The sequence below is a fragment of the Bubalus kerabau genome, chromosome 5 (assembly GCF_029407905.1).
Source record: "Bubalus kerabau isolate K-KA32 ecotype Philippines breed swamp buffalo chromosome 5, PCC_UOA_SB_1v2, whole genome shotgun sequence".
In the NCBI taxonomy this organism is placed as follows: Eukaryota; Metazoa; Chordata; class Mammalia; order Artiodactyla; family Bovidae; genus Bubalus; species Bubalus kerabau.
In genome coordinates, this window is record NC_073628.1 from 125,537,485 (window position 1) to 125,552,291 (window position 14,807).

At 36.5% G+C, this 14,807-nt stretch overlaps 1 protein-coding gene and 1 pseudogene across 4 annotated transcripts in view; one reads left to right on the forward strand and one right to left on the reverse strand.

Annotated features, from left to right (window-relative positions):
• Positions 1-14,807, reverse strand: part of RPS6KC1 (ribosomal protein S6 kinase C1) — a 226,095-nt gene that overhangs the window by 172,979 nt on the left and 38,309 nt on the right. For 3 of the 4 annotated variants that reach the window (XM_055582993.1, XM_055582991.1, XM_055582990.1), the window contains exons 2-3: positions 13,989-14,024; positions 7,916-8,036 (exon numbers count right to left, since the gene is read on the reverse strand). Coding sequence is in view for 2 of the 4 variants with exons in the window: in XM_055582991.1 (XP_055438966.1) it covers positions 7,916-8,036; positions 13,989-14,024 (157 nt within the window). In the remaining 2 variants the exon portion in view is untranslated. Of the gene's footprint in view, positions 1-7,915; positions 8,037-12,323; positions 12,440-13,988; positions 14,025-14,807 lie in introns of all 4 variants that reach the window. The other variant, XM_055582992.1, reaches the window with a different exon arrangement.
• LOC129653511 (NADH dehydrogenase [ubiquinone] flavoprotein 2, mitochondrial-like) lies at positions 6,617-7,699 on the forward strand (annotated as a pseudogene).

The following is a 14,807-nucleotide window of genomic DNA, read 5'->3' on the forward strand; positions in this document are numbered from 1 at the left end:
TCTTTGCAGTCCAAGGGACTCTCAAGAGTCTTCTCCAATACCACAGTTCAAAAGCATCAATTCTTCGGTGCTCAGCCTTCTTCACAGTCCAACTCTCACATCCATACATGACCACTAGAAAAACCATAGCCTTGACTACACCAACCTTTGTTGGTAAAGTAATGTCTCTGCTTTTCAATATGCTATCTAGGTTGGTCATAATTTTTCTTCCAAGCAGTAAGCGTCTTTTAATTTCGTGGCTGCAGTCACCATCTGCAGTGATTTCGGAGCCCAAAAATATAAGTCTGACACTGTTTCCACTGTTTCCCCATCTATTTCCCATGAAGTGATGGGACCAGATGCCATGATCTTCGTTTTCTGAATGTTGAGCTTTAAGCCAACTTTTTCACTCTCCTCTTTCACCTTCATCAAGAGGCTTTTTAGTTTCTCTTCACTTTCTGCCATAAGGGTGGTGTCATCTGCATATCTGAGGTTATTGATATTTCTCCCAGAAATCTTGATTCCAGCTTGTGCTTCCTCCAGCCCAGCATTTCTCATGATGTACTCTGCATATAAGTTAAATAAACAGGGTGACAATATACAGCCTTGACGTACTCTTTTTCCTATTTGGAACCAGTCTGTTGTTCCATGTCCAGTTCTAACTGTTGCTTCCTGACCTGCATATAGGTTTCTCAAGAGGCAGGTCAGGTGGTCTGGTATCCCCATCTCTTTCAGAATTTTCTACAGTTTCTTGTGATCCACACAGTCAAAGGCTTTGGCATAGTCAATAAAGCAGAAATAGATGTTTTTCTGGAACTCTCTTGCTTTTTCCATGATCCAGTAGATGTTGACAATTTGGTCCCTGCTTCCTCTGTGTTTTCTAAAACCAGCTTGAACATCAGGAAGTTCACGGTTCATGTATTGCTGAAGCCTGGCTTGGAGAATTTTGAGCATTACTTTACTAGCGTGTGAGATGAGTGCAATTGTGCAGTAGTTTGAGCATTCTTTGGCATTGCCTTTCTTTGGGACTGGAGTGAAAACTGACCTTTTCCAGTCCTGTGGCCACTGCTGAGTTTTCCAAATTTGCTGGCATATTGAGTGCAGCACTTTCACAGCATCATCTTTCAGGATTTGAAATAGCTCCACTGGAACTCCATCACCTCCACTAGTTTTGTGCGTAGTGTTGCTCTAAGGCCCACTTGACTTCACATTCCAGGATATCTGGCTCTAGGTGAGTGATCACACCATCGTGATTATCTGGGTCGTGAAGATCTTTTTTGTACACTTCTTCTGTGTATTCTTGCCTCCTCCTAATATCTTCTGCTTCTGTTAGGTCCATACCATTTCTGTCCTTTATCGAGCCCATCTTTGCATGAAATGTTCCCTTGGTATCTCTAATTTTCTTGAAGAGATCTCTAGTCTTTCCCATTCTGTTGTTTTCCTCTATTTCTTTGCACTGATCGCTGAGGAAGGCTTTCTTATCTCTTCTTGCTATTCTTTGGAACTCTGCATTCAAATGCTTATATCTTTCCTTTTCTCCTTTGCTTTTCGCTTCTCTTCTTTTCACAGCTATTTGTAAGTCCTCCCCGGACCGCCATTTTGCTTTTTTGCATTTCTTTTCCATGGGGATGGTCTTGATCCCTGTCTCCTGTACAATGTCACGAACCTCAGTCCATAGTTCATCAGGCACTCTATCAGATCTAGGCCCTTAAATCTATTTCTCACTTCCACTGTATAATCATAAGGGATTTGATTTAGGTCATACCTGAATGGTCTAATGTTTTCCCTACTTTCTTCAATTTAAGTCTGAATTTGGCAATAAGCATAGATCTTTTCAAATTACTGTTTTCATATTCTTCAGAATACCCAGAAGTAAAATAGATGGATCATATGGTCATTTCGATTACTTTTGTGAGGAATCTTCATGCTGTTTTCCATAGTGGCTGCACTAATTTACATTCCCACTCCCAGTGTAAGAGGGTTCCTTTCTCTTCACATCCTCTCCAACAACTTTTGATAATCAGCATTCTAATGAGCATGAGGGGATATCTAACTGTGACTCTGATTTGCATTTCCCTAATAGTGATGTTGAGTATTTTTTATGTGCTTGTTGAACATCTATATGTCCTCTTTGGGAAAGATTTATTCAGATTCTCTGCCCATTTTTTAATCAGGTTGTTTGGTTTTTTTGTTGTTGAATTAGAGGAGTTCTTCATATATTTTGAATATTAGCCCTTAACAGGTATATAATTTGCAAGTACCTTCTCCCACTCAGTAAGCTGTCTTTTCATTTTGTTAATGGTTTCATTTGCTGTGCCGATGCTTTTTAGTTTGATGTCATCCTATTTATCTCTGCTTTTATTTCCTTTGCCTGAGGAGACATATCCCAAAAATTACTGCTAAGACTAATATCAAAGAGTGTACAGCCTGTTTTCTTCTAGGGATTTCATACTTTCAGATGTGACATTCATATCTTTTGTACATTTTGAGTTAATTTTTGTATATGGTATAAGACAGTGTTCCAGTTTATTTTTTTGCACACAGTTGTTCACTTTTCCCACACTAATGGAGAGACTTTCCTTTCTCCATGGTATGTTCTCAGTTATCCATATGTATGTGTGCGTTTATTTCTGGGCTCTCAATTCTCCTCCGTTGATCTGTGTGTCTGTTTTCTGCCAATAACATGCTATTTTGATTAGTACAAATGTGTGCATGCATGCTAAGTCACTTCAGTTGTGTCCAACTGTCTTTGAGCCTGTGGACTGGAGCCCACCAGGCCCCTCCATGGGCTTCTCCAGGCAAGAATCCTGGAGTGGGCTGGCATCTCCTCCTCTGGGGAGCTTTGCAGTGTAATTTGAAATCGGGGAGTGTGACACCTCCAGGTTTGGTCATTTTCCTCGGGATTACTTCAGCTATTCCGGATCTTTTGTGATTCCATACAAATTTTATGATTTTTTGTTCAATTTCTATGAAATCTGTTGTTGAAATTTTTGACAAGGATTGAATCTGTGGATAGCTTTAGGTAATATAGGCATTTTAACAATGTTAATTCTTCCAATCCATGAACATGGGCTATCTTTCCATTACTTTGTTTTTTCTTCAATTTCCTTCAACAATGCTTTACAGTTTTCAGCGTACAAGTCTCCACCTCCATGGTTAAGTTTATTCCAGAGTATCTTCTTCTTTTTGCAGTGATTGTAAATGGGATTGTTTTAATTTCTCTTTCTGCTAGTTCTTACTAGTGTATAAAATAAAAATGCAACAGTTTTATATTTTGATTTCATATCCTGCAACTTTACTACATTCGTTTATTATTTCCAATAGATTTTTGGTGAGATGTTTATAGGGGTTTCCATATATAAAATCATGTCACCTGCAAATAGTGACAGTCTTACCTCTTCCTTTCCAATTTAGAGGTCTTTTCTTTTTCTTGCCTAAATGCTTTAGCTAGGACTTCCAATACTATGTTGAATAAAAGTGGGCATCCTGATCTCACTGATAAAAGGACAGCTTTCAGTTTTTCACCATTCAGTATGATGTTAACTATCAGCTTGTCATATATGGCCTTTATCATGTTTAGGTATGTTCCTTCTATAATAATTTTATTTTATTCAAAGTTTATCACAAATAGATGTTAAAATCTGTCAAATGTTTCTTCTACATCTATTGAAATGATCGTATGATTTTTATCTTCCATTTTATTAATGTGGTATAGAATATTAATAGATTTGCAGATACGGAGCCATCCTTGTATCCCTGGAATGAATGCCACTTCATCATTATGATCCTTTTAGTGTATTGTATTCAATTTGCTTAATATTTTGTTGAAGATTTTTGCGTCTACGCTCATCAGAGATATTGGCCTGTAATCTTCTTTTCTGCATGTTATCTTTACCTGGTTTTGGTATCAAGGTAACGATGGCCTTGTAAAATGTGTTAAGAAGCACTCCAGTCTCAATTTTTTGGAAGGGCTTCAGAAGAACAGGTATTAAATCTTTGAAAGATTCATAGAATTCACTGCTGAAGCCATGTGGTCCTGGACTTATGTTTTGGGGAGGTTGCTTTTTTTTTTTTTTAATTGGTTTCAATCTCTTTACCAGTGATCAGTCTATTCAGATTTTATACTTCTTCATGTTTCATACTTGACAGGTCGAATGATTCTTAAATTTATCCAGTTCTTATAGACAGTCCAAGTTGGTGGTATATTCATTCACAGTAGTCTCATAATCCTTCGTATTTCTGTAGCATTCATTGTAACTTCACTACTTTCCATTTCTGATTTTATTTGAACCTTCTCTTTTTTCTTAGTGAGGCTAGCATAAGGTTAGTCAATTTTCTTTACCTTTTCAAAGAACCAGCTCTAAGTTTCAATGATCTTTTCTACTGTCTTTTAAATCTTTATTTCATTTACTTCCACTGTGACTTTTCTTATGTCCTTCCTTCAACTGACTATATACTTCATTTGTTCTTTTCTTCTAGTTTCTTTAGTTTAAGGTTAGATTACTGGAGATTTTCTAGTTACTTAAAGAAGGCCTACACTGCTATAAACTTCTGTCTTAGAATTGTGTTTTGCTGCACCCCATAGATTCTGGTATGTCATATTTCCATTTTCATTTGTCTTCATGCATTTTTTACTTCTCTTTTGATTTCTTCATTGACCAATAGTTGTTCACTCTCCACATACTTAGGATATTTTCCAGCTTTCTTCTTATAGTTTGATCTTCTTTAAAAAATTATTTCTTTGGCTGTATCGGGTCTTAGTTGCAGCATGTGGGATCTCTTCACTGCAGTGCAGTAGTTGCGACATGCAGGCTCTCTACTTGTGGTGCTGGGGTTAGTTGTCCCACGGCACGTGGGCTCTTAGTTCACCAACCAGGGACTGAACTCACATCCCCTGCATTAGAAGGTGGATTCTTAACCACTGGACCACCAGGGAAGTCCCTGGCCAATTTTCTTAAAGAGACTTAACTTGTATCCCAACATACAGTCTATCCTTAAAAACAATTCATGTACACTTGAGAAAAATGTGTATTCGTTGCTTTTGAATGGAATATTCTGCATATATCTGTAAGAATGGTCAAATATTTCATTTAAGGTCAATGTTTCCTTGTTGACTTTCTGTCTAGATCTATCCATTGATGTAAGTGGGATGTTCAAGTCCCCTACTATTATTGTGTTGCTGTCAATCTCTCCCTTTAGGACTGTTAATAATTGTTTTATATATTTTGGTGCTATGTCAGATGTATATATGCATATTAATGAGTCATGTCTTCTTAATGGACTGTCCCCTTTATCATTAGATAACATCCATTTTTGTCTCTTGTAATTTTTTTGGCTTTAAGCCTATTTTTCTGCAGATGGTGATTATAGCCATGAAATTAAAAGACACTTACTCCTTGGAAGGAAAGTTATGACCAACCTAGACAGCATATTAAAAAGCAGAGACATTACTTTGTCAACAAAGGTCCATCTAGTCAAAGCTATGGTTTTCCCAGTGGTCATATATGGATGTGAGAGTTGGACTGTAAAGAAAACTGAGCGCAGAAGAATTGACGCTTTTGAACTGTGGTGTTGGAGAAGACTCTTGAGCATCCCTTGGACTGCAAGGAGATCCAACCGGTCCATCCTAAAAGAGATCGGTCCTGGGTGTTCATTGGAAGGACTGATGTTGAAGCTGAAACTCCAATACTTTGGCCACCTGATGAGAAGAGCTGACTCATTGGAAAAGACCCTGATGCTGGGAAAGACTGAGGGCAGGAGGAAAAGGGGACAACAGAGGATGAGTTGGTTGGATGGCATCACCGACTCAATGGACATGGGTTTGGGTGGACTCCGGGAGTTGGTGATGACAGGGAGGCCTGGCATGCTACGATTCATGGGGTCACAAAGAGTCGGACACGACTGAGAGACTGAACTGAACACATGCTTTATTCTGGCTGACATTTGCTTGGAGTATCATCTTCCATCCCTTCACATTGAGCCTTTATTTGTCTCTAGAGCTGAGCTGAGTATCCTAGAGGCAACAAGCAGTTTTTAATCCATCTGGTCACTCTGTTTCTTTTGAGTGAATTCAATCTATTTACATCTGGGGTGATTACTGACATTTGAAGACTTAGTATTGCTATTTGTTTATCATTTTCTGGTTGCTCCATATTTTTTTTTCTTGTTTCTACCATTTTAGTTTGGTGGGTTTTGTGATGTTTTTCTCAGTTTCCTCTTTATTATGTTTCATGTTTCTGTTCTAGATTTTACCATACTGTTTTTGTTTTATGTTTTGGTCTTTTGGCTGCAAGGCATGTGGGATCCCAGCTTCCCAACCAGGGATCAAACCTGTAACCTGCACTGGAACGCAGTATTAGCCCTGGACCGCCAGTGAAGCCCAATACAGCAGCATTATTTTTAATAGCCAAAAGGTAAAAGCAATCCAAGTGTTCATTGATGGATGAAAAAATAAACAAAACGGTGTACACACACGTGATGGACTACATTCAGAAATAAGAAGGAAATTCTGATACATGCTACCACGTGGATAAATCTTGAGAAATGATGCTAAGTGAAATAAGCCAGCCACAAAAGGACAAATACTGTATGATTTTACTTATATGAGGTGCTGATCCACAGTTGGTTGAATCCATAGATGAGGAACCTGCAGATACCGAAGGTCGACTGCACTACACCAGACAAGGGACGTGAGCATCCACAGACTCTGGTACCCAAGGGGCATCCTGGACCTAGTCCCCCATAGACACTGAGGGACAGCTACGTAAGAATAAGTCAATGTCACCTTATGTTCCTACAGGGTTTTTCTATTTGCTTGATTGGTTAGAGTTTGAGTTGTTGTTCTGGTGCTGTTTTTTTCATGAAAGGGAAGAGTAAATGCACTCTGAGTTAACAAAACCACAGCAAGAACATGAAAAAACAAGTGACCCTAAAGGACTGATGTCTGTCCTGCCGTGTTCCTCTCTGTGGCATTTGAGCCCGCAAAGCTAGCCTCACCACCCACAGGGGAAGGTGTATAAGGAATCTGCATAAGACAGCTGTGCAAAATGGAGCTGGAGGAGCCTTATTTGTGCACAGAGATACTCTTGAGTATAACCCAGACACTCCATTTGATTTCATACCGGAAAATTCTAAGAGGACAGAAGCCAACTATAAAAATAAAAAAAAATAAAAAAAAAACTAGCAGCAGCACATAAGGCAGTAGCTGTGCTTCCACTCCTGGATTTAGCCCAGACAGAATGGATGGCTGCCCCTCTCTACATGAAAAAGGTTACAGGAAGTTCTGCAATTATCTTCAATGAAAGTATATGAAGCAGCAATTTTTTATGCAATGTACCATCCAAAGCCAGTTGTTAAGTATCATATCCAAGCCTGCACTACTGTGCCTTGCATGCTTTGAAACCTGGACAGCACACTGGAGGCCATTCAGGAAAAAACCTGGAATAAAGGTTGAGAAGGCTACACCTGAACAACTTTTCACTCTTATAGAAGTGGAAAGTTTAGAAGGCTGTGTAAACGCACCAATGGTTCAAGTAAATGACAGCTACTACGAGAATCTGACACCTAAGGATACTGAAGAAATTACTGAGGAACTCAATGCTGGCAAAATCCCAAAACCGGGGCCAAGGAGTGGCTGCTTCTCATGTGCGTCAGTCAGCGGTCTCACTCTTTGACTGAAGCACCTAAGACACTTGGCTTTGGTGTGCAAGCAGGCCTTTAATTTATGTTCAACTGTAAATATATCACTGAAGAAATAAAATATGAATCTCCTATCTTAAAAAATAAAGCCATGAGAAAACAACTTCAAGAGCTTGCGGCATAATAGCAATCATAAAGGGGCTTCTGACCTCATGGTACAGTGTTTTAGTGTTCAGTGTATATACATAATTAGCTAGTCATCACTTTTCAAAATCACAATTTCAAAATAATCACTTACCAAACACGATTCCTTTAGCAAACGGAGGAAACAATTCTGAATGTCGAAATAAGTTTTTGTGAATTTGCCATAGTTCTTTGTGCAGTTTCTTAAAGTCACTATATCTCTTCCATACGATTATCTAAAGAGAGAAGAAAATTAAATGTGTATCTCACAGTCAAACCATTTCGGTTCATATATCTGAACAAGAAAAAAATTGTTCATTAAAGTGCTCAAAACTGTCATGCAAAGGCAAACAAAAGTGTTCTAACCAATGCAGTTACCTGTCTGAAATCAACTAATAATATTTACTTAAAAAACATAAAGCAGCAAGTCTCCCTCCAACTGTTTTGGTTTTTAAATTTCATTTTAAGCAAGCACTGTTTTCTTCATATTAGAAAAATATCCAACCTAGTACAAAAACGGTCTGCACTACACAAAATGTCACTTAACCTCTTCAAACATTAATTACAATTGCCCTGGAAATGAGTTAGATGTCAAAATATATATTCATCTCAAAAACAGCATGTTTACAAACACAAAATAATTTAAACATAAAGAACATACTCAGCATTTGCTTTAAAGGATAAATAATCTGAAAAATACTGAAGAAGATATAGCTTTGTAGCAAGTAATTAACCTAAACTTTTGCATTTCATAAAATCTCAGTTAAGAGAGTAATAAGATTTCTGGAGGCAAGGTAAATCCTGATCAGAATACCACTAAAATTAGGATATTTCAAAAAACAAAATAACAATCATTTAGATTATATAACACATAAAAGTAAGCTACCTTCATTAGTTTAAATTATTGTCTAAACTTATTTAGATTAAATCAAAAGGGAAAAAAAAACACTTAATAAAGAAAAAGAATTTAACACATGGTCTTAACACTGATCCAGACCTCAGTCTCCATAGGGTAAAACTGAGTTTTAAACTCCATTACCTAGTACATTGGGCCCTTTACTTCTGAAAAATCTAATTACCTAACTTCTAACAAACTCAGTAGTGCAATACTAATAAGCAAACATTAGGCCAAACAGGTAACCAAGTGTGATTTAAGAGACCTGTCAAAAAATCCACTCACTGTATATAAGAAATTCTTTGCAAAATTCTGTCATGCTATCAAAAATTTTATTATGATTACTAAATGTCATATAAGAAATTCTTTGCAAAATTCTGTCATGCTATCAAAACTTCCATTATGATTACTAAATGTGATATAAGAAATTCTTTGCAAAATTCTGTCATGCTATCAAAAATTCTTTTATGATTACTAAATGTGCTGCTTTTCATATAAGAGACTTGCTTTTAATCCTAGGAGACTAGTCAGACAATATGAATTAATTTAAACAAACTGCTTACTCCTGATTTTTCCTTTTCTTCATTTGCATGTGTGTGTGCTCAGTCACTCGGTTGTGTCCAGCTCTTTGTGACCCCATGGACTGTAGCCTGCCAGGCTCCTCGGTCCTTGGAGTTTTTCAGGCAAGAATACTGGAGTGGGTTACCATTTCCTCCTCCAGGGGATCTTCCCGACTCAGGGATCAAACCCACATCTCCTGCGTCTCCTGCACTGGCAGGCAGATCCTTTACCACTGAGCCACCTGGGAAGCCCTTTTTATTCATTTGCTCAACAACAAAAATAGTCAACAAAGCAAATATTTTCATGAGCATACTTTATGCTAGGCACTGTGTTGGCACAAAGGACGAAGAAATAAGAAACACAGTCCCTCCTTTAAAGAGTTCTCTGTCAAATTAAGAAGAATAAGCCAACACAGTAACTGTATCACAAGACAGCATGATAAATGCTGCAAGGGGCAGCCCAAGGGTGTTGTGGAAGGAGCACCTACACAGTGTCGACTTAGGTGAGCACACTGAGGAAGTAATGGCCAGAAAAAAACATAAAGAAAGGGAGACAGAAGTGGTCAGGAATGAAGTACTTTAAAAGGAGAGGGAAAGGCCAAATATAATTACTAAAATTTTGGCTTTTACAACTGGATAAATGGTGGTGCTATATTCCCAAAGGTGAAGAGCCAAGGAGAAAAAAGCTGTGATGAGATAAGAATGAAGCTCAATTTTAGATATATTTTATTTAGGTGCATGTGAGGCTAAGTCTAACTGAAGATATCCAATAGACAGGTCGGGAATTCAAGAGCAAGAACTAAACAAGAGGTAGTAGCTGGGGAGTCATCAGAAGAGAGGTGGAAATAACTCAGAAAAGATTTCTCAGCACTTGTTACAAGACGAGGAGTCCAAACGGCTGAATGTTGGGGGTCAGCCAGAAGTAAAAGAAGAGGAAACTAAGGACAAAGTCAGTGTTGAAGCAGCTCAGCTGTGCCAGGAGACAGGACACCTGGAAGAAGAGGTTTCATATGAAATGGAAACGAACAAGACAAATGCAGAGAGTAAATCATCCACAGTTCCAGCAGAAGAGAGAGTAAAAGGACTGAGAGAGTCAAACCAACACTTGAAAAGTAAAAGGCCTCAGGACACTGAGATTACATGATCTTTTTATTTTCATATTTTGCTTCCCTGCATTTTCTAATCTTGATACATTAACATAATTCTGGTCATGGGAACACAGTGCTATTTCATATTTTTTAAATAGATCAAATTATGGTGGTACCACATCTGCCAAGGGCTTAAGGACAAAACGAGTGGTGGGCTTCTGACAATAATCTTACCTAAAGGAAGCACAATCCTTAAAGCTATTATAAATTAGACATGAGAGCTATTCAAAAGACCACAGCTCACGGAAACAAATCTGTACATAAAATCTGTATTCCAGTTAGGGTCATTGTCAAATAAAGTCAGGGTAACTTAAGGGCCAAAAGTTAATAATTTAATCACAATAATGATAATAATACCATGGCATATAAACCAGCAGATAGTCTTTCAGAGCAAAAATTAGGAAACCTGTGTTTCTTCATTATATCCTAATTTATTCGTTCACATATTCACTCACATATTCTCAACACTATAGAAGTGAAATGCCCAAGAGCAAATAAAACCCTCAAAAAATGCAGGAAACCAAAGCATCGCCAAATGTCACAAGCCACTGCCTCCTTTTCTCCTTACTCCTTTTAAACTTGGACATTTCTAAAAATCTTCAAAATGGCAAAGTGAACAAAAGCACAACTCCACTGTATCCACGAGTATCGACGTCTATAACTGGACTATACAAAGCAGCCAAAAGATACATGCAAATAAAATATTTCCTCTAATAATCAATTCTTTCCTATTAGGAAAAAAAATTATAATAACACTTTTTACTCTACTGAATCAACTCTGTAAAAATATCCTATTCATTAAAGTTACCTCTGCATAAAATTTCTCAATTAAATATTCCTCGATTAAAAATTCAGTGACAACCATAACAGACTACAAAGAAAAGCTTAATTTTCATTAAAAACATTTCCTTAGATTTTTTTAACATAAAATGAATGCTTTCTATACAGATAATTTCTCTTAACAATACCAAAAAAACTTCAGATCTTTTACAAAACCACTCAATTAACTTTCTCCTTTTTACTCTCATATAATATTTAAAACTTGCTGGATCAAATTTTCCTACAATGTCACCACCATACTACCTGCTTATGAATTTTCTTTCCTCCCCCTTTAAAGAGCCTTTTCTTTCCCCTGACACATTTCTGAATGTGCTCAAATAGTTTTTCTAAAACTGTTTTATTTATGAAATGACTTAACAGTGAGAGACTTCTGATACGATACACAGAAAGTTCTATTTTGGTTCTCCTTTCCCAGATTTCCCCAGTGAAATAGACAGACACAGAGCTACAGGTTACTTCTTTACATCCTACAAGTGTGAGTGCTCTAGAGAACCTACTGGACAAAAGGTCACGTTAACTGTTGCTGTCCCCCCTCCAGAGTGACCCGTGCTGCTCTTAATAAATGAAAATTTAGAGGGAATGTTTAAAGATAAAAAGGAAAACCATCCTGGATAATTTTCAATTATTCACTCTATACAAGTATTCTGGCCTACTTAGAAAGAAAACATAACTATCTGGTAGCATGTGCCAAGGTGTGTGTGTGTGAGTGAGAAAAAGAGCTAAATCTCCCCAATCTTCTAAGGATAGCTTATTATTAGTCTTATATTTGATTAGACAAACAGTACATCTACTGATCTTCAACAGCTCTGGTGAAGCATAAGTAAATTCTAAGTGAATCAGTTAACAGAGAAAGAAAGTGAGAAGAAAGGAAACGGAAACAAATTCTACGTAGTAAATTCCTTTCCTAAGTAAGAATTTCAATGTTTAAATGAAATAATACATGGGAAGCTAAAAATTGTTGTTATAACTTCAAGGTTATTCTATCCTTCAAGAAGTCAGCTAGACAGAAGACATTCTTTTTAAGATTTTATACCATTTTTAACAAAGGACCATGCAATCATCTAACTAAAGCACACTTACAAGAGTTTCTGATGAATGGTTCACCAACAGTTGTTATTATAAAAGAGTTTTCCCCAAAAAAGGATTAAGGAAATGGCAGAGAGTATGTTCATGGATAGGTTGGCTCAGGATTCTCCCTGGAAAAGGGGAACATCAAGCTACAAACTACAGCACAGCAAACAGACAATGTATTCAAAGGAAACAACCCATTTTCAATTCTAACAGATACAAGTTTTCAGAAGCAGAAAAGCCTGGTATTGACTATTTTTTTTTTTTGGTATTGACTATTAATTCAACAGAATTAGCAGAATTCTAAGGAATAGTTCATACTAATGAACTGACACTTAAATAGGAAGAGTACTCTCTTAATCAAAGGTACAAATCAATGCCATTTTCAATGCCATTTTGAAAGGATATAGATATATATAAATATAGACTTAGCCTTTTCTTCCAAAATAACAATATTTTCTTCCTGGCTATCAGGGGGGCAGGGAGTGAGATTAAAACCCCTAAGGAAAACAGTATGGAATCTTTTTAAAATGTGTCTTTTATTAAACTTTTTTTTTTAACTCTTTTAAACAACAGGACAAAAACAAGTACCCGATTAGATACAGCAAGAAACAGTAATACATAAAAGTTAAAATATTATCAAAACATGTTCAAACCAACCAGAACCAATCAATTTAAATCTATGAATCAAGACAGGTATGTTTGGTAAGGAGTAAGTGGGGCTTGTGGTTAAATAGATAATACATAGCCCACCCAAAGACATTAAAATGTAATTAGGAAAAAAAATCTTGCAGAATAAAGACTTAACAAATTACAACATCTGTTTTAAACACTTTAATAGCAAGAAAAAAAATATATATATATATAGACTATATATATCCTTCTAGTCCTACTATAAATAAGGACCAAAAGGAAAGTAAACATAAAAATGTTAAAAGACGTTAACTCCTCAGTTAGGATTCCTAAAGGTATATAACAAGGACAAAGTAATTACAAATAGAGAAGTCTACAGTTCTAAGCAAAACTATAACAAGCTGGTATCATTTTAAAAAGAGGGAATTAGTCTGCAAAAGAACTACATACAAAATTCTAAAAAGAAGCAATTTTCCAAGATGTCAACACGCCTAACTCAATATAAAAATGGAAGTAGAGAAGGAGGTTCAGGAGGGAAGGGATGTATGTATACGTACAGCTGATTCACTCTGTTGTACAGCAGAGGCTAACACAACACTGTAAAGCAATTCTATGCCAATAAAAAAAAATGGAAGTACAGAGAAACCCATAATTTATTATGCTCTTTAAAATTAATACAAGTTACCAAATAGTCTCTTTTTTATTTTTTTTTTCTTTACCACACAGGCATCATAATTTTCAAATCAACAGGGGCCCTTAACTAGTACTGAAATCTTATGAGTGGCAATTATCAGAAAAGTTATCACATTATTAAATGGCACTATAATTCCTGAAATTTTTATTTATATACCTTAATACCTACTGAAACTTAACATTTACTTAATAGGTCTGAAATGAGATACTTCAGTTACTGTTCAGTGAATTGAAGACAATTTCCAAACATACAAAGACTGGCATACAAATAACTGCTTCCTCAATGAAGCATTTAATTAAATTTTTGTCAAAATGCATAAAATAAAATTTTCATATGGATAAACATGTTACCTCCTGGACATCCTCTGGATTTCTTCGTGAAACAACCTAAAACAAAGAGAACACAGAAATATCTAATCATTATCAAATCTATTTTACACTTGCATGATTACTTTCAACAGCATTTGTATGAAAAATTCAATTTGCTGAAAGAAATATCATATCATTTTCACAGAACTCAATTAAATAACTTCACTACTTGAAACACATACTAAAAAATGCAAACAAAAAGGCAACTAAAATAAAGTCCACATGCTAATGTTCATGTACTATTACACTCACAAGAGAACGCCTCATCCTTTTATTCTTACTCGACAATTCTAACAGCTCATCTATCTCCCTTCCCAGGCTACATATAAATCAGAAGCATAAAAAGGCAGCTGCACCTCAGCAAAGTACACAAAGGACAGCTCTGTATTATTTCTTCTTTTTTATTTTTCATTTTTTCTGTATTATTTCTTACACCCATATATAAATCTACAATTAGCTTAATAAAGAAACAAAAGGAACCTGTTAAAAAAAAAAATGTATACACATCACTCACGGACAAATAACCCTATCATTATTGCCTGAGCAGGGAGGGTGGGGGTTGAATTCTTTCAGACTTCTCTAATGACAAAAGCCAAAAAGTCTAACACCACGTACAAAGAATTCCTCACAAAGTGTACAAAAAGCAGGCTGGGTGCTTAAATCATCAAATGCATTGCAGAGTGGGGAAAATCTCATATTAGATACATAATACCCTCTGCTGCTGCTGCTGCTGCTGCTAAGTCGCTTCAGTCGTGTCCAACTCTGTGTGACCCCATAGACGGAAGCCCACCAGGCTCCGCG